Source organism: Danaus plexippus (genome assembly GCF_018135715.1).
Source record: "Danaus plexippus chromosome 3 unlocalized genomic scaffold, MEX_DaPlex mxdp_30, whole genome shotgun sequence".
NCBI lineage: Eukaryota > Metazoa > Arthropoda > Insecta > Lepidoptera > Nymphalidae > Danaus > Danaus plexippus.
Window position 1 is genome coordinate 1,520,010 of NW_026869845.1, and position 25,070 is coordinate 1,545,079.

Here is a 25,070-nt window from a genome sequence, read left to right on the forward strand (position 1 = left end):
GGCTTTCTTGAAATCCACTAATAAATAAATTTACAAAACCAAAATTTTTTTTTGTTTTGTTTGTTTCCCAAGCGCAGTTTATCAATTAACGTAATCTAAAATTTAAAAAGGCGAATAAAACCACCTTAGTTAATTTAAAGAATATTTTTAGAATTGAAACTCTTTCCAAATATTGATAATTAAAAAATAAATAAATAAATTATGGTATTCGAGTGGATTTTCCATATTTTTTGTACCTAATTTCCAAAAATAACGTATGACATTCTTCCAAAAATTTTTGAGTATAAATTTAATTCACTAAAAACGAACAAAATTAAAAAAAATATGGAAATGTATTTCAAAAAATCAAAAATCTTGTTGACTCAATTTTCAAACCTCTAACCAAATATTTATATATTCGATCGGTACAATGCATAAACATTTTCAATTGGCGTCTTAATTTTATAATCTATGATTTATATCATTGGTCGGTGACGTAACTCATCAAATATTTCGTTTTAGATTTAACCAAGTGGCATGCTATGATTGGTTAGTTTAATGTTTTCGCTGTTATCCAATAGATGGCACTTTTCATAATATTGACGTAATTATTCTGACGGAAGATGTCGCTATTAACAAAATTGTGAATTTATGTTAATTACAAAAATCTTAATGATAATGTTGTGACGAAATAAGTTTATGACAAGACGAAGATCAGACGAGCAGAACCTTAACATTACTGCTATTATTTAGGTTTAAAGTATCAATTTGGGACATTGCAATGTATGTATTGCGATCATTTTGTGTTATTAGGAACATATTTTGGATAACAAAACTTTCATTTTAAATATATTATAGTGTGTAATGCAATATTAGTTTATGAATGATTTGATACTGAGAAGAAAGAAATTAAGCATGTTACTTTATAACAGATGGCTCTTGAGTTGCGTAATGTAATACTTAAGCCGTCTTTCAGTAGATGGAGTAAGTAACCAAAATTTTTTGACACAATGCTTGATTCGAAATATATAGAACCAGCTACTGCCCTTTCAAACAGTGATTTCGACTTTAAAGAAATCTATATTTTGTATTGCTCAGGTGTAATAAAAATACTGTTATTTTTATATAATTTTATGTGTACTGTTTCTCGGATTAACAAAATAATTAAAACTGGTAAGTTTGTTTAAAATAATGTATAATGTCTATTATTGTAAGGTTTTATCTTGTCTTCTTATCTTAAACTTGAATAGAACTTTTTTCATTAAATATAAACTAATTTCAATTAAATATAAACTAAATGAAGTCAAATCAATAAAGGCAAACCCTTTAATACTTAATTTTTTTTCAATTGTTGAATATTTGAAGGGTTCAATAATTAAAACAGGAATGTCAAATTTTGCATTGCATTGTACTAATAAAATATATAATTATTTGAATAATGCTAAAATGTACATATTTATTTTTAGGTTTTTAAAAATGAGTATGATAGAGGTGGATCCAAACTTGTTTATAATGTGTCGCCTGTGCTTAGACGAGACAGGACAGTACCAGATTGTGCCAAAAGTTCAGAGGCAAATAAAATATTGCTTTGAAATTAATGTAAGTTATATGTGACAATATGTATTCTTATTATACTCAGAATATATTTAAAGTGTATTTGTTGTTTACTATTTAATGTAAGTATATATATCTATGATTCAAACAATTCCTAAAACAAATCCCAATTTACAAAACTGGTATAAGGTGTTTTATTTTTTAATTGTATTGTTTAAACCATAATTAAAAATGTTTTATTTGATGTATAGGTTGAACCTTTTGATGGACTTCCTCAACTTATATGTAAAAAGTGCGAGTCAATCTTGAGTCAATATGCTAGTATTAAACAAATGTACCAAGAAAAGCAAAACAAATTTATGGAAAAAATGAAATCTAATGTAAGTGCTCATTTTTATATAATAGAAAAATTTAACATTTTAATAGTTAAAAGTATGAAGAGATAAACTCATAAATTATTTATGGAACATCACTGATATCTTTGAATGATTTTTTTTAATAAATAAAATTACTTTATTTCACAAATGTGATATGACAATTTCTTGTTCAAACTGAGGGGAATTAAAAACAAATTTATGTAAAAGTTATGTTGCTCAGTGTCAACTGCCCTAAAAGACTTGATAGTTATAGAAACTTAAAAATCTCACCGAACCATCAAAGGAAAGCTATGAGTTATGTGTCAAAGCTTTGAAAACAATAATTATTTATTTTATTTTGATAAAATGACTTCAGTTGCTTACAAATTTGGTTCTACCCAGCCTAGAAAATAGAGAACAGTATTCAGAGTGTGATCTGAGCTCTTAGTAATAGATGACTTTAATGCCTCCTTAAGATTTTAAGTCAAAGGTTTAAGGAATCCTAAAGTTTTTATTTGTCCTTTAGACTCATGTTTCTAAAGCGATTCTAAACGTTTTCTTATATATGGTACATCTGTTCTAAGTGGTTAGTAAGTAAATGCTCTATCTGATAGTATGTACATAGTCACCATCGATCACACAAGTGCGACATTTGATAACACGAAAACTCATTTGAAACTAATTTTAGTTTAAAATGAGTTTTTGTGACATAATGCCATTAAGCTCCTTGAAGGACTTCCTTTCAGAGGCTTAATAACATTATATTATTTGTAAAAGTTAAGTATGAAAACGTAAGTGTCACATAGTTAGTTGCATATGGAATTTCGGAATAAAACAAAATATATTAAGTGTAAGGTGTTAGCACGTCTCTCAAGCCTCTTTAAGGGAAAACAAAAGGTCAGTGATGCTTGTACGCATTAAAAGTACGGCGCAGATTATTAGACATGATCCAAAACCGCGTCGATGGTTAAGAAGTCAATAGACGCTCCAACGACCAAGAACGTACATAGTATGAGACATCAGGAATCTTGTCATATATGGTTTCGTCAGATCACTTGACAGTAGTTACATGATCCAAAACCGCGTCGATGGCTAAGAAGTCATTAGACGCTCCAACGACCAAGAACGTACATAGTATTAGACATCGGGAATCTTTTCATTTTTGGAAATTGTAGGGTTAGTGATTTTGAGAAGTTATAAGCCAGTATATTGTAAGAATGGCTCTTTCCGTTCATTAAAAATCCTTGTTATTGTTTGGAAATAAAAAAAATACCCTCCTGGACGAAACCAAAGATATGACTTTTGGCGCCAACTCCGTGTACTTGTATAGATACGAATTGTGTCAACTTACTACTATTACAAGTAGGAGTAATCGGCCCTTTTCTGACCTCAACGTTCAAGCATATTCCTTGGTCCCGCAGATCGAAATATCCGGAAGTTGTGACACAATGTGTCACAACACTGGAAGGGGTTGGCACTTTTCCGGTGGAACTATACAAAACAAAGTACGCTTAAGTCGAGACTATGTTACAAACTATTATGATATTTTTTTCTCTTTATAAGGCTTATTAAATTTGAGTCTAGTTACAGCCACTTAAACTATTATGTACTATGTATACATTTATCAAAATTAGAATCCAATGACGAGGCTATCAGTGTATTTCTGTAAAAAAAAATATGAGCTCATCTCATATACCTAGGGCGTACTCTTTTCCTGTACTTCATTCACGTTACCTCATATACATATATATTGCACTTCAATAATAAACATTCAAATATTTTTAAAGCCTTTTTGTTTTTAGTTTCTCAGGGTAAATAAGTTGTTTTTTTTTTGTAACAGCCAAATAACCCAGTGCCCACAGAAAATATTCCATCACCTAACGAGAACAACTGTACGCAACAACATCAAGATACGGTTTTCTCTACGCAACAGATAGATTCTGTTAAAAAGAATCTTGAACCTGGCAAAAAAGAAAAGTCTAAAAGAAAGTCATTATCTCTTAAATTATCTAAGAAAATGTTTTTAAAGGAAGATGAATCACTTAATAGTAAATATGAAAATTTGTGTTCCAATAATGAGGATAACTCTCAAACTATAATAACAAACAGTGTTTCAACAAAGAATAAATCCTCTTGGATTAGTGACTACAGTAAAACTTTCGTCTGTAGAATATGTTCTAAAGTATATAAAGATAAGAGAGATGTGATGTCTCACATGAAAAAACATGAAAGTCTCATTATGAGTTATTCAAATATTATAAATTCTCATTTGGATATAGCAATTAATAAAATAGATAAGACCCCAAATATAACTGGAAAAAAGAAATATGTTGTTTTCAGCGAAGACAAAATAATAAAAAACGAACATGCATTGTACTATATCGTATACTGCGCTAAGGTAAAGAGAGATAGGTCGCTGTCATCCTCATCGGATGATGATGTAGTTGGTAGAAAATCAAAATATAAACGACAGAGGTTTATTTCTGAAGATTCTCAAAGTTCAGCCAATATAGAAGTTATCGAGGACAATATAGCTTCAGCTGATGTTGAGATACAAAACGAGAAATGCGATACGAATGATAAAAATGATGAGGATGATCGATTATCGGATGACAATGTCGACTGCGTTAATATTGACGCTGACGAGATATCAAACGAAAGTAGTAAGGAAACTGCATGCCATAAAGAAAAGCCAGTGAAGAAACCACCTCAAAGAAATAAAATGACGATTACTGACATTATAACGGCCTGTCGAAACAGATATTTAAATAGGCATGACACGTACAAAAACGTATCAAAGTTACAAGAAAATATGGAATCTTTTCTACAGCATAAATTTTTAAGTATAGGTACAAAGATAGTTCACAAAGGTCTTAACTCAACAGGCTTGTTGAGGTATTTGGAGCACAAAGCTCTTGACATAAATTGGTTACAGAGTAAGAATTCTCATTCTAATATAATCATTAAAACTAAGTTGAAAGATACTAACGCTGTCTCTATCAGTCTTGATAATCTCGCCTTAAAAAATATTACTCATTATATTAAAGATCATCCCACTCGAGACTTTGTCGATGTTTTTGAAAATGTGTTAAGCGAAAAAGAAGCCGGCGATGCAAGCTCGTCTTCATCATCCGTTATCGTGTTAAATGATAATCAAACTGAAAAATGTTATAATAATAATGTTAATTCAAAACTTAAAACTTTACTCGCTTCAAATAAAGAAACAGAAAATGAAGGGGAAGCTGTTTTAGTTTTACGATCCAGCCAAGAGAGCGATAAACAGAATTGTACGAAAATTCTCAACGCTAGCCCAGTTGCTAATCCTAAACAATTGCCCAACAAAAAGTCAAATACGCCTATGCCGACAGAAACTTTGTCTGGGGCCGACGATGTTTTGCTTAATTATAACAACGACGAGTCGAATATGTCGTTTATAACTTCGGTGATTTCGTTAGCAAATTACGATCAAGAAAAACATAAAGAAAAAAATTGCCCACCCAGGCCAGAGAACACGCAGAAGAATGGCACTGAAACAAATATGCCACGAATAAAAGTGAAGTCTGTGTCGGAACTCATGCCTGATAAGAGTAAGGAGAAGCCAAGCGATCCGATTGCCAGGACCGGCTGGACTGCAACTAGCTTGGTGCCCATAGCTTCCAATGCAAATATGGTATATGTTGCCAACGTTTCTCAATATAAACCGTCGGAGCCGGCAACAGTTTTATGTTATCCACAAAGATTTTGCAATGTTAATAATAATAGAATCGAAATTCCCGAATCAAACGCTCCTCCTCCTAAACACGTGCCGACAAAGGTTACACAGGAATGTGTTATTATGCACACGGTCGAGTTACCTAACACTAAAACGAACTCCCCGTTTAAATACTTCCAAAGATTACTCCAATTACACAATATTGTTTTACTGGATAGTACAGCGGCAGTTCCGCACACTATGAAGTGTATTATAAAATTCACTTTAGGTTTCCAGCAAGAAAATAATGCTCCTGTGAGCCTTTCCTTGACGTTATTCTACGACGGTAGTGTTTTTTGTATTAAAGTGACGGACATGGCGCTAAAAGAAATAGACATATCAAAGCTATCCGCTAACTGGCAATGGGAAATACTTAAGGTGTTCAAAGGTGATATAGTTAACAAGCTCCATATAAACGCTCTTAAGCATGGCCTGGACATCAACGCTAAAGTTAATTATTTTGTAAGTTTACTCAAATCTATTGTATTTACCAAATAACCAATCATGTTTTCTAATTTTTGTCATTCGTCTTGGAAAAAAGTGCCTAGAGATTTTGTAAATATGAATTACAATATTGTCTCAAAATTCTGATGCCATCATGAGATTATTATCAAAAATATTTAAGTGCCATGTCATTAAAATCTCTGGAGCGAAATACAAAATATGTCTTATTGTTGGGAATAAAAAAAAATTGTTCCGTTCTAAAGAATATTGGTTGGTTGGTCCATGATAACATATCTCGTATACTGTTGAGTATTTTTAATCAATAGTATAAGTGATATTATATTATGTAAGAAAATTGTAACATATGTTTTTCGTTGGTGCCATGTTCAAAACATGTTGAGCTGAATTTTTTTTGAAAATACTTCAAACTATTTCTTGTGACAATACTCGTGAGTAAGTTCAGGACTAAGTTATCATACTTTTCATGTGCTTCAGTCCTATATACTTGTTTAGATTCTAAGCGAGGCCATATTCAACATAAGGTCAAGTTAAATTTTTATGAAGTACAATTGCTTGTTGGGTCAAACAATTAATTATTTCTTACAATTAGTACTTAGTATTTTTTTATTTGTATATGTATGTATGTTTGTATGTAAGGATGTTAAATATTTTTATTCAAAATAAACCACTTTTTATGTAACATTTATATTTATTTCCTTGCCTAGTACTAAGTTACTGGTATTGTTACCCGAGAGTCCATATCGTACCAACATTCGTGAGGACTTCCTCTGGTGTTGAATATTTATGGAACATGAAGTAGCCTTGTATTTGAGCTGGGCTGACATCTTTTTTGTAATCCATAACTCTGTAACAAAATACATATTCGAATTCAATGTTCAAACAAAGATTTTAATATATTATAAATAAACATGAAATTGGTGTAAAATTAAGCTAAAAGCTTAACATTTGTTTAATTTTCATATTCCAGTGAGGTCAGTTTAAGGCAGTTATTAACATCTTATTGTCAGAGAATTTTATAAAAATATGCCGTTAATAGTATAGATTAATTTGAAATGAGTTGAAAGTAATACATACTTTTGTGCAAAACTTTTAGCGTGTTCATCGGCATCTTTGTAAAACCTTAGAAACATGAGCTCTACTTGGGCCTGGTCGCAGTACCCAACATACTCTTTCATATCAACTCTCCCTGGTCTAATTAATGCTGGATCCAATCTGAAAATGAGTGGAATATTTATGTTTTACTAATCTTTTAAAAATATATTAACTTTTTACCGTATCTGCTTCAATATTGCTTATTTGACAAAATAGCAACTAACAAGGTAGTACCTTTCCAAATAATTTGTGGTCATAAAAACAATCCGAGCTTCAGTTGAGGCGACTCCGTCTAAACAATTTAGGAGCCCGCTAAAAGTAACCCTATTTAAGCCTTCGAACGCGGCTTTCTGTTTGGGAGTATCTTCACGGGATACGAACGCAGCGTCGATGTCTTCTAGAAGAATTATTGATTGTTGGGGAGCTACACTGGAATTTTCAGTATTCTTATATTTAATATTTACATTAACTAAAATTCATATAGAAAATATAGAAAGAAAATTTTATCCGGATTCTCTGACGAGGCGGTGAATTGGGCATTTCATATAATTTTTTTATTGACGGCAGCATGATACCTTGATTGGTAAAGCAAATGTAACTTGTTATTCCCATGGTTGAATTTTCGAAAATTATTCGTGTTGATCAATCCCTCATTCTGTTCTCTATTTGAATTTCAATACAAGTATTACCTCTAAAATTACTTCAAAGTAAAATTCATAATTGAACAGTGGACTGAATCCTAATAATTTAGGTACATAGTTCATGACAATACACGAGGAAGAATGAGAGGACCAGGTCTAGGAGAGGGTGAATAAGAGCAAACACAAGCTATTTTAGCAATAGAACACGGGACTAATTTAAGCTGTATAAGGGAAACCATTAGACGAATTATAGATAAAGGACGGAAATTGAGTCCAAAATACGTTTTTTTCTACAAAAATGTTACAATAAGCTCACAATTCCTACAATGAAATGAGTTGCTTTTATTCATTATGTAAATTAATATAACATTTAAACATTATTAATATTAGACAAGAGTGCTGGGAAAAATTAATATGACAATGATAATAGATAGCAAAAAAATTATAAGCCTTGCTTAAGGTAATTCTACCAATGTTAATAAGTTAAGCAAACATTATTTGGTTGTTAGTTAATGTTTGCCATTAATCACTTTCTGCCTCACCATTTCCCAATAATCGGTAAATAAAATTACTATTAATATATTCAGGCTTAAGTAAAACCTTGTCTTTTATACATTAGGGAGGACGAGATAGTATTCCAATTCATGTAAATTTTTTACAAGACACATAAAAAATTCAAAATAATATTTTACAGAAATTTTAAACATACTTTTTCTCTATATATACCTACAAATAAATCTAAAAAATACCTACTAGACTATTGGACTGTGGTTATGTCATTTTAATTACAACAATTTAATATTATTAGTTAGAAAATACCTCAGTAAATGATTGAGTCTATCATCAGTTAGTCCTCTTTCAGATAAATTTAGAACACATATGTTATATTCCAGCTGTCCTGCTAAAGCTGTTATAAATGACGATTTACCACAACCCGGGGGACCATACAGTAAATAACCTGGAAAAATTATTTCACTATACTTTATTAAATTATATTAAATTACTTTAACAGTCTGTACTTATTTGTTACTAGTACAACTTTTGAAGAAGTATGTTAAAATTTTCATCTTACAAATCGTTAGATTGCTATGGAAATTATATATATTTATGTATAGGAAAGAAAACCGTATTTTTATTCAACTTATTGCTTAGCACTCACCTCTCCGGTAAGGAATTCCTCTATCAGTATACCAGTTGGGATTGTCAATGAAGTCAAGACAGTCGGTAAGTATTTTTTCTGTGAGCCCAGATCGCAGTATGACGCTATGTAAAGGTCGTCGCTTCCGAGGATGACCAAAAGTTCTCCATTCGGATCCCATAGCTGTATACATGACTGTCATACCCTCGTGCTGTTTAAGAGCCATAGTTCTAGCTGCGAAATTACACTAACATATTATATACCAATTTTATTCATAACACACAAAATCATTTATTTATTTATTTTTTGTTATTAATTTATTAATAAGATTATATAAAAAATTTGGATAAGTGTATATGAATGTATCTAAAATTTAATTTAAACAAGTTTTTGTCCATATTTTTTTATTTTTACAACAATTTATAGAGGTGAGCCGCGCATACTCTCACCTGAAATATATGCAAGAGGCATACAATAAAATATTTACATGATAATTATAAAAATAGCAATTATTTTAAATAATATCAAACCACAACACATACTGACAAATAGATTGAATAAATATGACGTTAATAGAAATATTTTGCATAGAAAAAGTGAATATAAAGTCATTTACCATCCTCAAGTATATTGTAGTATATTTCTTTATTGCGGCCAAAAGCAGTTAGAGTGACATGTTCAAATGGTATGCCCATGTGTAAATCTATGGTTTGCTGTTCTCTGGTTCTATCAACTCTTATCCATGTACCGCCATATCTGAAGTATTTAAAAATAAATAATAATTAAAATCTTCAATACCAATATAAATGCTTATCCTCTTATCATTATGGTCATTAACAAAAAATTTTTAATTACTACTGTTAATATATTTATGTGCATGATATGATATTCAAGAAGATGACACCTACAATTTGATAGATTAAATTATAAAAAATTTGCCTTGTCTATTAAATGTTTTATGGCGTACGACATCTACACACTATGGTCCACATGTGATCTACCAACTTGTTAATTAGAATGTTATTAATTTATATATTTATAGAAATTATTATATCTACTTCTAAACATCACAGAAGAATAGATTATCTCAGTTGCCAAAACATTTATATTTCATGATTAGTAGTTCTGTTAGATATATTAATAAAACTACCTAAAGAAATGTTGGCCGACGCTTGGTATAAAGTCATATTTTGTTTTTATCTGCCCTGTATCCTTTTGCAAAAATGATGTTTCCACACTAAGATGTTGTGTTTGTTTTGCACCCTTTTGTGTGATCCAGTGTAACAACCACTGGTAGGACTTATCTCGACACGGAACCTCTAGAGTTATCATACAATGTCTTCGAAATAGGATCATAGACGTTTGGAATCCTTTCCTTAAAATAGCCGCTCCCGCACCAATTCCAAACAAGCCAAATCCAGCCCCAAAGTATGGGTTTTGTGACAATGACGCTACATATTCTGTTAGTGTCATTGTAATAACGGACTTTTATCTTATTATGTGCCTTAGTTTTAATATTTTTCAGTTAAAATGTTACACCACAACTTCTGTATTTTCATAATCGTCTGTCAAATCGTCGTCTTAGTCTTTGCTGACAATGACATTTGAACAGCTGATTCTGATTATGATGTTTTTATTGTTTAGTGTTACTATATAAACATTTAAAATTAGAAAACAATAGACGTGAACCAAAAAAAAGAGGGTAAAGACCGACTTTTTAATAACAAATATACTTGATTAAGCTTATTTGAACATAAATACTCATTCAATGTTTTCGAGAAATCAATATTTACTACTTCATACTAACTATTAAATACTCTTTTTTTTGTTTGACCTACAGTATTAAATAATTTTTATATAAACACTAGCAATTTTTTATAAAAAAAATTAATTAAAGATTGATTCCTGATTGTAATATGGTCAGAATATAAAGAAGAGAAAAAACCAATATGAATAACTAAACTAAGACATAAAAATGATTGGTTTGATGACAAGTTGGTCTGCATGATTTTAACATTGTAATAAGTGAAGTAAGTTAATCTCTAAAAGTTTTTGTCATGGTCAAATATCATTGTTTGACAGCATTTCTGTCCATGTTTTGGGCATACGAAATTTTTATTGCTTATATTCCATGGAAATTAGTTACAGAAAAAACGTTCTAAATCCTTGATAATACCAAATCTTGGTCAGAGGGGTGATTTAAAAAGAGATATATATCAATTTGTGACTAATTCATAAAATAAAAGTTTTAAAACAAAGTCCAAATGCTTAAAGATAAAGTATTTTTCATTTTTCTGTCATGTTCAGTAGAAATTTTTCTTGTCAACCGCCACATACAGTCCCCTATCATGCTTTCGTTATCTGTTTCCTAAATTCCATTATACTTGATGGAACCGTTTCCTTCTGTCCTCCGAATAAGCTCCTTAATTAAATGACAATGTAGCCTATGCAAAGTGCAGTTTTAGAGATATTTAAGATCGATTGTGGAATTTTCTTTTATAGATGGCTGCCTTGGAGAGTAGTTGATTTTCCAAAAGTGGCTACAGATATTTTTTTAGATGTGGTATTAGATCTGAACGATATGGTAAAACAAGGTTAGGCTAAATTTTAAGTACTTAATACTATAAAAATATGTGTAAATAGATACCTACTCATCATGCAGATTATATCTGAATAAGCTAAATGGTACCTGTTGGTTTTTAAAAAAATAGATGATTTTTTTCTCTATATCTGAAACCTAATTTTTTTCTTTTACTTGCTTAATAACTGTCTGTGTTCATCTTGAAGTTGAAAACACGCAATAATGATATCATAATAAGGATGACTCATAATTTATTAGACGAACAATATTTTTTTAATATATTTTTAATATAAATATTTCATATCGTCTAATGAGAATAATATTTCAAAAATCAATAAAAAATTTATCCAAAATAATTACTAAGAAACGGGTCTTTTTTGTTGTAACAATCACCCTATTACCCGTAATTTTTTTGGTCGGCAATATTTTCAAGTATCTTTGATCTTGGTATTTTAATATCACAGAGTCAATTGCAATGAACTGAGTGGCTCCCCATATAAAAGTTCCACGCGCTGCGGGTCACGCGACCCCTATCGTCAGCTGACGTTAGACCGTCTTAATTTATTGTTTGAGTTTTTCTCCAGTCATAAATAATGAAATTACACAATGGCAGACTATTATACGGCCATGAGCTGTAAAATACTTCTGTGGTCATATTGTTTATTTATATCTATTAATTTAATAATTTTTATATAATAGCTTATACAGGAAAAAGAGAGGATATTTGCGAAAGTGAAATGTTACATCCACTAAATCAAATAAATGATATCTAAGACTTTTTCGACTACACATTTAAATAAAACCATCTTGTTGGATTAATTCATTAAATATTGGTTGGGTTGGATACATAAAAATCAAAGGAAAACAAAAATCTATGTGGCTTTGGATCTCGTATGTTAGTATATAACTAGACGAAATGTATCTTAAAGTATTGTCACTTTACTTGTGCCTTTTTTATAATATGCTATCATATATAGCTGAAGCATCTCGTAAGTTTGTGCATCGGACAGATATTTCGGAGTATTGCAAGCGCAAAGTTGCACCTTCCGTGTTTTTAGGACAACGTATCATGGACGTTAATTCTTATGTTATTCAATTATCTCGTCTAGAGGTGCCATATAGTTGTTCCTTCAGTGTAAGGTAAGAGAAGTCCATATCTTGAATCCTGCATATCTGAAATTGTTTTCATATAATATGATGTTATTTTAAAATCGTTATTTTATCAAAATCTTCCCTCTTCAAGAATGTAGGTATTTGTCTACATTCGTTAGTCTTTCTTATGTTAAGTCCTTTGTTTGTTTCTGTATCTCTTATAAATATTTAATAAACAATAAAGAATGACTTTTATAAATGTTTCGTCAATATAGAGCAGAATCCGGTTATAACATAATTCTGGTTGTTCAAATGCCGTCAGAGGCAATTTTGTTCGAGGCCTGTGCCATGAGTGGTGAACAATTAGTTGTTTATGACTTCGGGGAAACTTTCGGCGGCTACTGGGGACTGATTCCGCAAGCGCTAGTTCAACAGCCTGTTAGGAATTACACTCAGTTTTACACGTTAAAAACTACAAAACCACCGACTTTAAGGTATTATAAATTTAATTATTTAATGTTTGTACATGATTTTTCGGAAAAGCGCGACCAAGTTGTTTATTCAATTAAGGTATAATGTCACTTAAATATAAAAAATTAATTTGTATCATTCAGAACCAGTTACTTAAAATTTTAGAAAAATAAACTCATCAGTGCATGTAGGAATGCGCTCATATTATCCTATAATCGATAAATGTATGTATGTGAAAGTAAGAGAGAAAAGCTTGAAATTTATCGTATTTGTCATAATTTATATTGACATAAACATTAGGCTGACTGAAAGTCTTTTAATTTTCAAGTTTTGTATGCTTTTTAGGTACCAAAAATTATATGTAAATAGTAAAATATTAATCAATGATTATAGAACCCGTAGACGTACAACAACTAGAGGGATGATTTTAACGCAAACAGAGACACAAAGTACGGTTCAAGAGGAGCAATTTTATACAATAGAAGTACCCATAGTGAATGTCTCCGGAAACTTCCAATTAGGGCCGCAGCGTGAAACGCAAGACTCTGACGAACTCTTCGATTTCATTTATGACGTCACTCCTAGGTAGCAAATAACTATATGTTTTGTCTGCATTATATATATATGATAATTACAATTTATTAATCATAACATTGACAATATTTTAAAAAATAATAAGGAAAGGAACTGAATATGAAACAAGTATAATGCCGTTGGTACAGTTCTCATTACGACCACAAGTAAATAGTTACGGTGGTGGAGAGGTCCGCTACGATCTCGACTACCGCGTGAGAGAATTTACATTGGATCCTCGGTAAACACAAAGAATTGATTACATTGTGTGTCCACGTAATCTTTAATCTATACAAATAAATAAAATTGAAGTATCTGTTTGTAATATTAAAATTCTAATATGGATTTACTTACTTAAAAAGAATTTTCATCAACAGACTGTTATAATAGGGCGTAACTGAGACTATTTCCATTTAACAATTTTTATAAATTTTCATCAATATAAATATTAAAAAGTATCGCGTTATAAATAATATATTTATTTTAAGCTATTAAATGTTTCTGTAAATAATTTTAGGTTAATGTTCAATACTGCTAAGAAAAAGAAAACGTCCAGGAGGAGAGATTGGAAAGCGAAAAAAATATATCGTCACAAAAAAAAAAGTACCGTCATGTTTTTAAGACCAAACACTGCAAATTACAACATGAAGTACGATATTTTTCTCGTTAATAATTAACTATTCGAACTATTTCGATAAAATTTCTATATGTTTCTGTAAGCAACAAAAAATATACGTAAACTGAGAACTTATAACGGTAATATTCAAAGGTTTTAGTAGCTATATCCAACAAGAGTGTCTTATCTTTCAGACCGTTTACGGATAGATCATTAAAAATCAACACAGAAACCCTTCTACCTACTATCCATTCAAAGTATTATACAGATTCACATCAACTGCTTCATGGTATTATGAATTCACTGAACAGTACTACTATTGAAAGTACAATCTTCCAAAACGAAAGTATTCGCGAACTGTTGAGTGCTATATCTAATATAAATCACAACTCTAGTGGTAAGGATTATTGTAATAATTTTTTTTTATGCAGCAAAATTGCTTCCGAATGCTGGCTAGCAAATTTAACATAAAAATCTTTATTAAGTTCCAAAATAAGGATTATGTGGAATAAAACATTTTGATCCAATTAAATCTAGGAACAAAACATCTATTTTCAGTGTATTTAGCTCCAAATATATCAGCATATAACATAATGGGAATATTAACAACGGAAGACAAAAATATACAGCCGTCGTTATATTCAAATTTTCTTGAAGATACATCCGGTGCAATGGAATCAGAGTAAATGAAAATAAATTTCCGATAATTTATTAAATAAAAAAAAACACGATATCAATAATTATATTCATATTTTGTAGAAAAGCTAAACCTGAAACAACAGCGACTTTAGACGTGAAATATGAAACAAAATCTGGCTTGGAAAGGTCTTCAAGACTGAACGAATTAAATACCGACTCAGAACATATATTTGAAACAGAAACATCTATAACAAATAATTTTATACATACAAATAAGGAACTGCTTGAAAATCATAAGAAAAATATTATGGACTCTAATATAAAAGGATCCAATATCAACAGTGTTAAGGTATGAACTTAAATTAATCCCTTTCCTAGTCTAAATAGGAAGTTTCTAAAACGAATGTTTATAATCTGTTTAGTATTGAAGTGACATTTTAAAATAATGTTACCAGCTACTTCATATGTACACACATTATTTATATTATTTTGATAAGAGTCAATATATGATGGTATATAAAATAAGAAATTTTAACTCAATAATAATCAATTTTTGTTTCTTACAATATTTTATATTGTTTTCTTCCCGCTAATATATCAAGCTGTCATTCGTTATGATATTGTATTTGCAATGCAATAATGTGATAAACTTTCAATTTTCGTGTCTCCCAAAATATTCCATATAAGTAAACAAATTGAAGCAGTTGCAATTTTATATCTTTTTATATTAACTAGGCAGACCTCATCATTAGAAGCAATTCAAATGATTATAATATTTACAGAAAATCTAAATACAACAACTATCAATAATAATCAGATACGCGACCCAACGAGAAGATCGTAAGTCCCATATTATTCTAATTCGAAATTATTGTAACTTTTCTTAATCATGTATTTTCTTATTAAGTGAAAAAGGGGCGTTGGTTGGGCATGAGTCATGGGAAAATATAGTTCAAGTTGCACCAGTGATGGCCGTTGTGTTAAATAAAACCGATAACAAAGCTGTTAAAGAAAGGTGAGTAGGTTGGTTTTTAATTAAAATTATAAATACATCACAATTATCAATTAACCTTAGCAGTACGAACTGTTTTAACCGTTCTCAAATTTAAAATCATAACTTTTTTTTATTAAATATGGTAATAAAGTTATTCTAAATAAGGAAAAAGAAACGGCACATACAATCGCTGGAGGTAGACGATTCTATTCCACGGAACGTGACCAGGAAACCGGTGATGAAGACCAAAGCGCCGGTCCTCGATGATGTACAGGAAATTGTCAGGATTGTTGAATTACAAGACGACGAGGTAAGAGGTGTACCCCCATATCAGTTCTTTACATCAAATGTCTATAGAATATTATGTTTTTCATAAAAATAATAAGTTTTTTTATATGCCTTTCTAAAATTTTTATTGATTCGGTAGTTAATAATGTCGTAGGTACTACTACCTCATTCCATACAAAACACGGGGAAGTTTTTTTTTTTGTGATGTTACTTTAATTTACAAACGAAACTACTGTCTTAACTTTACATTTATAATGCAATGATATAATTACAAGATTCTTTCATTCACAACTCTCTTATTCTTAATTAACTATGGAGAATGGATTTTGACGTAAAGACTAGTCCTTCAAACAGTATATTGTGTTTTAAAGCAATAGTTACCTAAATTTAATAAAGTATTAGTAGTTTCAGATAATTTAAGAAATCGTGAAAAATTAACATTTGCAAATAAAAATTTTGTATAGTGAAATTATTTTATGTTCATAATCTTTTTTATTTTATATATCTGTAAGATGCTACGTATCCTATAGTAGTATCATATATTAATATTGTTTTAATTATGTATGTGAATTAAAATATTTTCATAAATATTTTATTTTTCATATATCACAAATAGATTTGTTCATACAGATAGGAAGTCGTGTAGTACTTCGCTATTTACGTCAATATGTAGGACCAGCGCTATTTAATTTATGCGACTACCGCGAGTCAAACAAAAGGCAGATATTTCTCTTCAATTCTTCTAGAATCGTTATATCCATCAGCAATTTCACGGTAAGTAAGAATTAAAGTTAATTAAAGTTATTGTTGCCATTACCAAAAATTAAGAGATACGTAGGTATGTCATGTCAATTAAATATCATCCTTGTGTATAAAAAGTATATGATTTTTTATTAATCGCGCTACTTATTCATATAACGATTTGATTTATAGTTTACAATCAAAGCAATTTATTTTTATGCATGTATTCTATAGTACATAAAATTAATTAAACAGCTAGATCAAATGATGTTGGTTCTGACACCAGCTCAGACCCTCATGAGCGGAGCGCCGCGGTGTCCCTCGAATCAGCTCGAGTGTCAGATAATCGGGACTAGAGTATGCATAGACTCATTGAATACATGCGATGGTGTTCCTAATTGCGGTTCTAATGGTAAAAAAATATTTCTATCTATTGAATATTAAACAAAAGATCCCGTTTTTATAAAATTAACAATATTTTTACAAATAAAAACATTAAATTAAATCACATATATTTATTTAATAATATCTTCCATTCTATATGTTAAATAAATATAAACAAAAGGTTACATAACAGTGTGAGTAATTTGCTTCTTCAATGAAAACCGAATGTTTTAATGTGTCCAAATATAAATTTGTAACTAAAATAGATTTAAAACCTACGGTCTTAAGGTTGAAAATCTAAAGTTGAAATAAATACAATAATACAGAGATTTACGACGAAGATCGTCTCACTTGCGGTACGTCACATGGAATTGAACATAATGTATGTGTCGCTGCGTTCACCTTCCTTGCTGTTATACTAACATTGTTTTACATAACCTCGTACTGGCTGAAGCGATGCGTGCCCAGAGTGTCGGACGCTTTCTTCGTTTACACCGAGTCCTCTGAAAATGAGTTAGTTGTTGCGTATATAACAAAAGTATCATCATTGACCTTAATACTGATCGCTTATAAGATAATTGCGGCGGCGAAACATGAATGAAAATACTCGAAATTGTCAATGTTTAAGTTCATGACTTAAAAGCTTAAAGTAATTCAATTACTTAGTAATCGTTTTCACGATCTATATTTAAAAAATAAAAGGATAATTAGCAATAATTATTTATAAATTAACTCTTAATCTCACATCCCTAAACTTCACGTCGATTGTAAATTTTTTTTTTTTCACAGGCTTTTCTTAGAGTCGGTCATGCGTTCTCCGAATGACAATGATGATCCATTCAATAAACACGCATATCCAGGACATTACTTTGAAGATGATGGTTTTTATGAAGATTTTTACATGCGGAGAAAAATAAAGGGAATTTCTGTACGAAAGCAATTAGGGCTTGTCTGAGGATCCTGCATTGCAGAGCGAAATTACCTGATAACAAAATAGCTAAGGAACAGTCTACGACGAAAGAACCAGCGAAATTGTTTTCGTTTACTCAATTAGAGCTACAAAATATCACAAAATCGGCCTGCGACGATAAAGCCATGCAAACAGGTGATATGAAGCAATTAGACGAAGAAAAAACAAGTGATCCGTACTGTTTCAGTTCATGGTCGAAATTCAGAAAGGATTCTATAAAACATGACAGTGAATTAAATTTATTAAGATTTTCGAAAGAATCAAGAACATTATCACAAAATGATTCGTTTTCTATTGACAATGAAAATGATAATAGGAAAGACGTTAAACATATAGATGGGGAATTAGAGATCAAAAACACTATTTACGATCTTCATACGCCAAGAGAAGGTAAGAAAATACCGGTGACATGCGAAGTACACGCTGACAATAAAGGAATGACAGAAACAAAGCGTTTACGATTTGATGAACAACTTCAAATGATACCGGGGATTGAAGACAAGGACTCCGTAGTCACCACAAGTACGATGCAAAAACTGCACGATGAAGATTTAGATAAAATAGAAGACGAAGAGAATGAGAGCTTCGGGCGAGACTTTATGCGTTTCTGGGGGGCGAAAGGTAAAAAGACTAGAAAGAAGAAACATATACCACTACGAATATGACCTCATAAATTACTTTATGTATTCATTAATGTGTAATATATAATAAATGAAATAAATGCTTTAAAATCTTTTTCATTGTTGACGCTCTATTAGCTTTTAAATGGTTGTTTTATTTTGTTTGATATTCATCACATATCAGGCATATTTTGTCGTTATTATTTGTAACAGAGTTTTGTTTCTTTTGACTTGTTAACATTAATATTAATGTAGTTGTGACAAATGCTATCTAGTAACATTAAATATGTGTTTACAATTTAAATAGGGAATTCCATGAATTAGTTCAGCGCTCATCTGCCCACGTCATAGTTCAAGACATTCGCGCGCCTGTGCGCCATTTCCTAATTAACACCAATTGTGGACCGGACAGCACACGTGCCAAAATGTATGCTGTGTCTTTTTAAGGATATTTTGCAATTGCGGACACATGCAATATATAATTAGCCACTAATTTCAATTAAGGCCCGTGCACACTGGCTCTTCTTTTTTTTGTCCAAAAAATTGAAATGAATATTATATAATCCAAAAACATATCTATGTTACTTTGAATAATAATTCTCAGTTACGCCTTTTAAATCAATGGCAGTATTCTCTAATAATGAAAAAAAATGCTATGGAAATACTTGTATTATTTATTAAACGTAGTGTTATCGTTGAAAACGATTGTGTAATACGGTAGACGAAACGCAAACAAGTGGCTTCTCTTTATTGGGTTCATCTAGAGGGCACTGACGTATATCATAGCTTTTATGTCAACTCCAAAAAAGATAGATGTAAAAGTGTCAAGCTAGAAGTGGGAGCCGGTGCGCGAGGTCATTTCAATTGAAATCAATTAAACCAATTGGCTTCAATTGAACGGGCGGCAGATTCAGCGTCGCTTCGTCCACAGAAAGATTTTATGTGAAGCGCCTACGCTCAGTCACATGACTCACGTTTCAAATACTGACATTGTCATGTTTACTGATGAATTCAAGTTACAGAGAACTTTTGTTCACTAGAATTTTATTTTTTTTTATAATCTCCAACAAGAAATTAAATTAAGTATACCATAAAACATGTTTTCTATGATCTTGCTTCAATCTTAATAGAGAATTTTAAATGACTTATTAGTTGCAAAAAGTGTTCTCTATAAAAAAAATATTTTATTAAAAAAAAAGTAATGTGTTTTAAGGACTTTTACCTAATAAAATAGAATAAAATCAAAAATGGGTCACGGATATTCAAGCGTATAAAAAATTCCCTAACTAATATCAAGCCATACTTATTGATCCTGTTTTAAGTTTATAATGTATTTTTCAATTGGCTTTAAAACATAAACGCTATTGTTGAAAAACAATATTTTTATAGTAGATAAAAGTGAAGGATAAAAAAAAAACAGAAAAACGCAACCTTAACAAAAAAAGTGACTCCAATTGTGCAGGAAAATATAAAATCAGAAAAGAATATAATCTTGCAGCTGTATCTAAAACTTACATTACTTAATCAAGCAACAAATGATTCGAAGAAAAGAATAGCCGTTAGTGTTGTGAAATGCGATTGATGCTTGTTATGCGGGTTCAATGTATTATATAACCTTAAGAAGTTTATTCGGCTAAGCAGATTCACATTTATTTCTTACAAAAATTTCAAACATACAAAATCTATACGACGCTTTATTTTTGCCATTAAGGTTAAATACTGGTCACACTTAAAAATATTTAAACCTGCGCGGCAAGCTGAATGAAACAAATCTAACCTAACTAATCGTAAAGGATAATTTGAAAAAGATGTTATGTAATGTATTTTGAATTATTTATATAATTTTTAAGAAACATCAATTTTTCTTAAACATTTTACTAGTCAAATTCATGTATAATGTAATTTACAACAAAAAAAAAAATGTCATTACTTACGAAACTTCAAAATCAAATTGTTCGACAAAGTGAAAATACAAAAACATGAGACAAGTACAATAACCGAATCTAATCCTAAACGTGAATTCAAAAATATTTCATTAATATATGAAATACATATATTAATAAAATAAGTTACCGTATGAGATGTACACAGTTACAGTTTTCTGCTCTCAGTTTTTTTAATTTTCGTTTTTTTTTTTTTTTTCTTACATAAATAAGTTAGAATTAATAAAATTACACTATATTCTATACTCATAATTATTAATGTAGTCTCCTCGTAATTATGTAGTGTTATTATTTTCAATTATATTATGAGAACATATGTAAATACTAAATATTTTTGTTCTTTCAGATATATAATTAACAAATCTCTATATGACTTCAATCACAGGAGTTAAACAGATAAAGGAATAAGACTTTTGCTTTTGTGTATTCTCCATACAACGTGTAATTTTTAAAATATAGGTTCATAGGCACTTTTGTAGGTACTAAATTTTATTTTATGTAGATTTTTTTGACTTGTAAGAAAACCAATAAACAAGATGACAAGAAAATTAATCGCGCTGTACGGTTATCTCCATAATTTTTATATAACCATTCAGTGTAAAATTTAATATACGTTACCTATTTTAAAAAGTCTATTTGGCACAATTAACTTTTGAACTGCAAACGCGGTTTAATCAATCAATATTCGGACATTATATTAAACGAATATCGAATTTAAATGTATTATCAACGATAGCATAAACTTTTCTTAAAAAAGAAGTTTTTAAAGAAGAATTCCAAACACAAAATTTCCATAATTCGAAAAAAACTTATATCTTATCTACATTTTAGTGGACTAACATTAACATTTGCAAGGCTAACAATATATTCAATAAGTTATTTCTATCGGAATAGACATTTAACAGTCGTGTTATCGTTCGTTTATTGCATATTTTATGTTACATGTTAGTTATTTCGTCTTAACACACTTTATATTCTTAGTAGTTTTACGTTTTTAATTTTCACCATATATTGCAGTTATAAATTTTTTATGATGGTCCGTGTTAAATTGAATATGGCCATCGAGACAGCAGACGACAATTCAATAAACGCATACAATAGCTAGTAGACTAAACTACTATATCTTATGAACATGTCTAATAGACTTAACACTCTTAAAATATTTACATTGCGATATATTTGAGTTAAATCATCCTTCGTTACCCTCTCCTTCCTTCTTTATCATGTACTCGTAGTTTCAAAAAATGTTTATTAAATCATTATTTTGTTTAAATGTGGTTATTTTTTTTTTTAACATAGTATGCATATTCGTAATTTCATTGTTTTGATAATCTATAGAGAATAATAAATTATAAAAATTTATTTTGTTATATGTTATAAAAATAATTAACATATTTTGCTTTTATAATTACATCTCGTAAAAAACCACCGGGTATTCATTATTCTGCCAGTGGTAAGTTTTACGCATAATATATATCCTTTTTTTCTAAAAGGATTACTATTTTATGTAAATCATCGGTTAAAATGAAAAAAAAAAAAGACTCTGCCTGTGTGTATGTCTTTAAATTAATACTTTTAATAATAAATCATCTTAGAAATAAACCAATTAAGCCAATAACTGCCTCATTACGCGCTCAAATCTTTTCGGGCACCATTTATATAAGTTTGATAAACATATGCCCTTAATATTTAATATCCTATAAATTTTTACATCAGTTTAAGAAAACATCGAACGTTATGTGTCTACTTATTTCACTAAAACTTTCTCCGTTCTTAATGCTACTTGTATTATTTATAAATAATAAAAGTTGTTAAGAAACGATTGAATATTATTTAAATGTGAAATTGTGAAGAAGTAAATTTGAGAGTTTCATTCTTATTTGCAAACATTTTTAGTTATAATTTATGATAATTTCATAATAAAAAGTGTATAAATTTTATTTAGTTATCACAATTCTTTGTTGGTTTTACTCATAACTATGTCTGCAGAAGTTAGTAATAAACTCTTAGCCTTTACGGGACCTTAGACAAGGTAGAAAAATATATTAACAATATTACCGGGGATTGTGCAATCCGCGTAACCAGAATTGGATAATTACGCGTATTTGCATTAGAAGCATATTGGCAGAAGAAATTTAACTGAACTGAATGATTTCTTAATTAATGACTTTTAAGGTGATTTTTTTACAATAATAAATTAAACTCATAAATAATTAATCACTGTAAAAAAAAATCACCTTAAGAGTCATTAATTTAGAAATTATTGAGTTTTAAATTTCTTCTGTCAATCTGCCTCCAACGCAGATATGATATGATAGATTTGGTTTTGTTACCTAAAACTTTTTTCTGCTAAAAACAGTTGCTGATGTTTTTTAAACATGAGTGTAATGATCATTAGTTTTATGCTTTGAAACTCTCATAAGAAGTTCGTCAAACCTTTCCTATGAGTTTCCTATGACTTGACACAAGGAAAGAGCTAATATGTTTTGGAATAGTCCCAAATATGTATAATTTGCATTGGTTCCGGGATGAAAGTAAATGTATTGGCTGAAAATCAATAATATTTTTAAAAGATTTTTTTAATATTATACAAAAGCTTTAAAGCCATGTGATGAGCTGTAATAAGCAGTCCTTTTAGATTTTATATTATAATCATTATTTAATCTTACAAATTTTAGTTCTTCTTTAATTAAAAGGGCTTAGGGTACATAATTAAATTATTCACCGTCTGTACTCGATCATGATGTCGGTATCTTTCTAGGTATTATAAGCTTACATCGCCACACTTCACACCGAGCGTTTTACACACAGATCTTCGCACATTAATGTATTGCAGTTATTAATTAAGATACGTATCACGCTTAGTATGTAACGTGACGATACTTATAGTAAGCATAGTTATAACTGTACTACGAAAGAGGAAATCTTTATAACAACATATTAAAATGAGACTCGCTATCACGGATAAGAAGCTAAGAGTATAATACTCTTATGAAATATTTTACTTTATATTCGTGAGTTTTATCAAAATCGTTAAGACAACTTCTGGGCTTTACAATATAACATGGAAGGGAAGTTTAAATGGAAATACTAACTCCTTTTATTAAAATCTATATGACTGAAGTACTTGAGTTTAATATAATTTTTAAAACTTAAAATCTTCTAAATATATGTTTAAAGTATAGGTAAAATAGAGAAATTTTGCGAGTGAAAACGGGTGAAAATACTGATGACCGAAATTTTATATAAAAAGTATTTATAATTGCCGTCACAACATAAATTTTTTAAGAATATTGTATGTTATTAGTGCGATTTCTATTATCATGTATTTTGTATTGACATAAAAACAAAGGAGGCATTACAATGAAAAACGCCCGAATGAATTCATGTAGGTAAACCTACTCCCAACTTAGTGAGTATGTTTTTATACAGGCTTTATTTTTAGCGATTTTAAGTAATACCTAAATGTTAACATATTATTATTGTATTCTTAAAAACCAACATATAAACATATATAATATAGATCACACTAGTCATACTTACATCTTTCGTGAAGGCAATTTGTGGTGTCATGACTCATTCAACGTTCACAACATCAAACATCACTGTAAACTTGTTAAACACACCATTACAATAGATCCTGTCATAATCTACACTTGACAGATGGCTGTAATTTTTAACACTTAGAATTGGTTGAGGTTTAGGCGGTCAAGTCTTTCCTTTCTTCTCCTTGTTCACGTTACCTTGGTACAGGTGTGCAATCCCCTGACCCATATTCGTGTGCAAGTGCAAATGCGCCGAGAAGTGCATCAGCGAGTGCAATTCGTGTTGTCTGAAAGTCACCAATGAGCCCAATGAAGGAGAGATCCCGTTGGCGAGTGCCAGCACCAACCTAAATAGACTCTGATCATCTAAATTGACTTCAATTAAATAACAACCGAAATTGTTGAAATGCGCCATTACTCCCTCAACGCTAATCTAAGTGCCAATAGTCAGGGCGAATGTTTTATTAAAAATCCCCAGCAATAACTGTTAATTAATAATTAAGCAATGGAAGCGCCGATCGGCAGCATCATTCCGCGTGCGACATTGCTACCGCCAGTGCTCCTCGTACTATTTAAATTTTTGAGAAATATTTTTTTTAATATATAAAAAAAAACAGTAAATAAAAGTGAAGAGTTA

General features: G+C 30.2%; 3 protein-coding genes and 1 long non-coding RNA gene across 4 annotated transcripts; 2 read left to right on the forward strand and 2 right to left on the reverse strand.

Moving 5' to 3' along the window:
- Nucleotides 1-824: 824 nt before the first annotated feature.
- On the forward strand, nt 825-6,784 carry LOC116767624 (uncharacterized). Its single transcript, XM_061526901.1, has 4 exons — nt 825-1,152; nt 1,446-1,578; nt 1,785-1,913; nt 3,730-6,784. The coding sequence occupies exons 2-4, from the start codon at nt 1,456-1,458 to the stop codon at nt 6,136-6,138; spliced, it is 2,661 nt and encodes an 886-aa protein (XP_061382885.1). The 5' UTR covers nt 825-1,152; nt 1,446-1,455; the 3' UTR covers nt 6,139-6,784.
- LOC116768742 (mitochondrial chaperone BCS1) lies at nt 6,774-10,601 on the reverse strand. Its single transcript, XM_032659550.2, has 7 exons — nt 10,127-10,601; nt 9,593-9,732; nt 8,998-9,210; nt 8,658-8,796; nt 7,432-7,626; nt 7,180-7,317; nt 6,774-6,949 (listed from the first exon to the last, which is right to left on the reverse strand). Exons 1-7 carry the CDS (start codon nt 10,447-10,449, stop codon nt 6,829-6,831), a joined length of 1,269 nt encoding a protein of 422 aa, XP_032515441.1. The 5' UTR covers nt 10,450-10,601; the 3' UTR covers nt 6,774-6,828.
- A 1,843-nt stretch (nt 10,602-12,444) lies between these two features.
- On the forward strand, nt 12,445-18,320 carry LOC116768732 (uncharacterized). Its single transcript, XM_061526902.1, has 14 exons — nt 12,445-12,697; nt 12,925-13,143; nt 13,514-13,705; nt 13,800-13,934; nt 14,211-14,342; nt 14,504-14,706; nt 14,868-14,991; nt 15,069-15,296; nt 15,729-15,788; nt 15,856-15,963; nt 16,108-16,252; nt 16,861-17,004; nt 17,227-17,383; nt 18,145-18,320. The coding sequence occupies exons 1-14, from the start codon at nt 12,474-12,476 to the stop codon at nt 18,153-18,155; spliced, it is 2,082 nt and encodes a 693-aa protein (XP_061382886.1). The 5' UTR covers nt 12,445-12,473; the 3' UTR covers nt 18,156-18,320.
- LOC116768769 (uncharacterized) lies at nt 17,472-24,952 on the reverse strand. Its single transcript, XR_004353397.2, has 2 exons — nt 24,432-24,952; nt 17,472-17,858 (listed from the first exon to the last, which is right to left on the reverse strand). It is a non-coding gene; the product is annotated as an uncharacterized LOC116768769 (long non-coding RNA).
- Between the last annotated feature and the right edge of the window lie 118 nt (nt 24,953-25,070).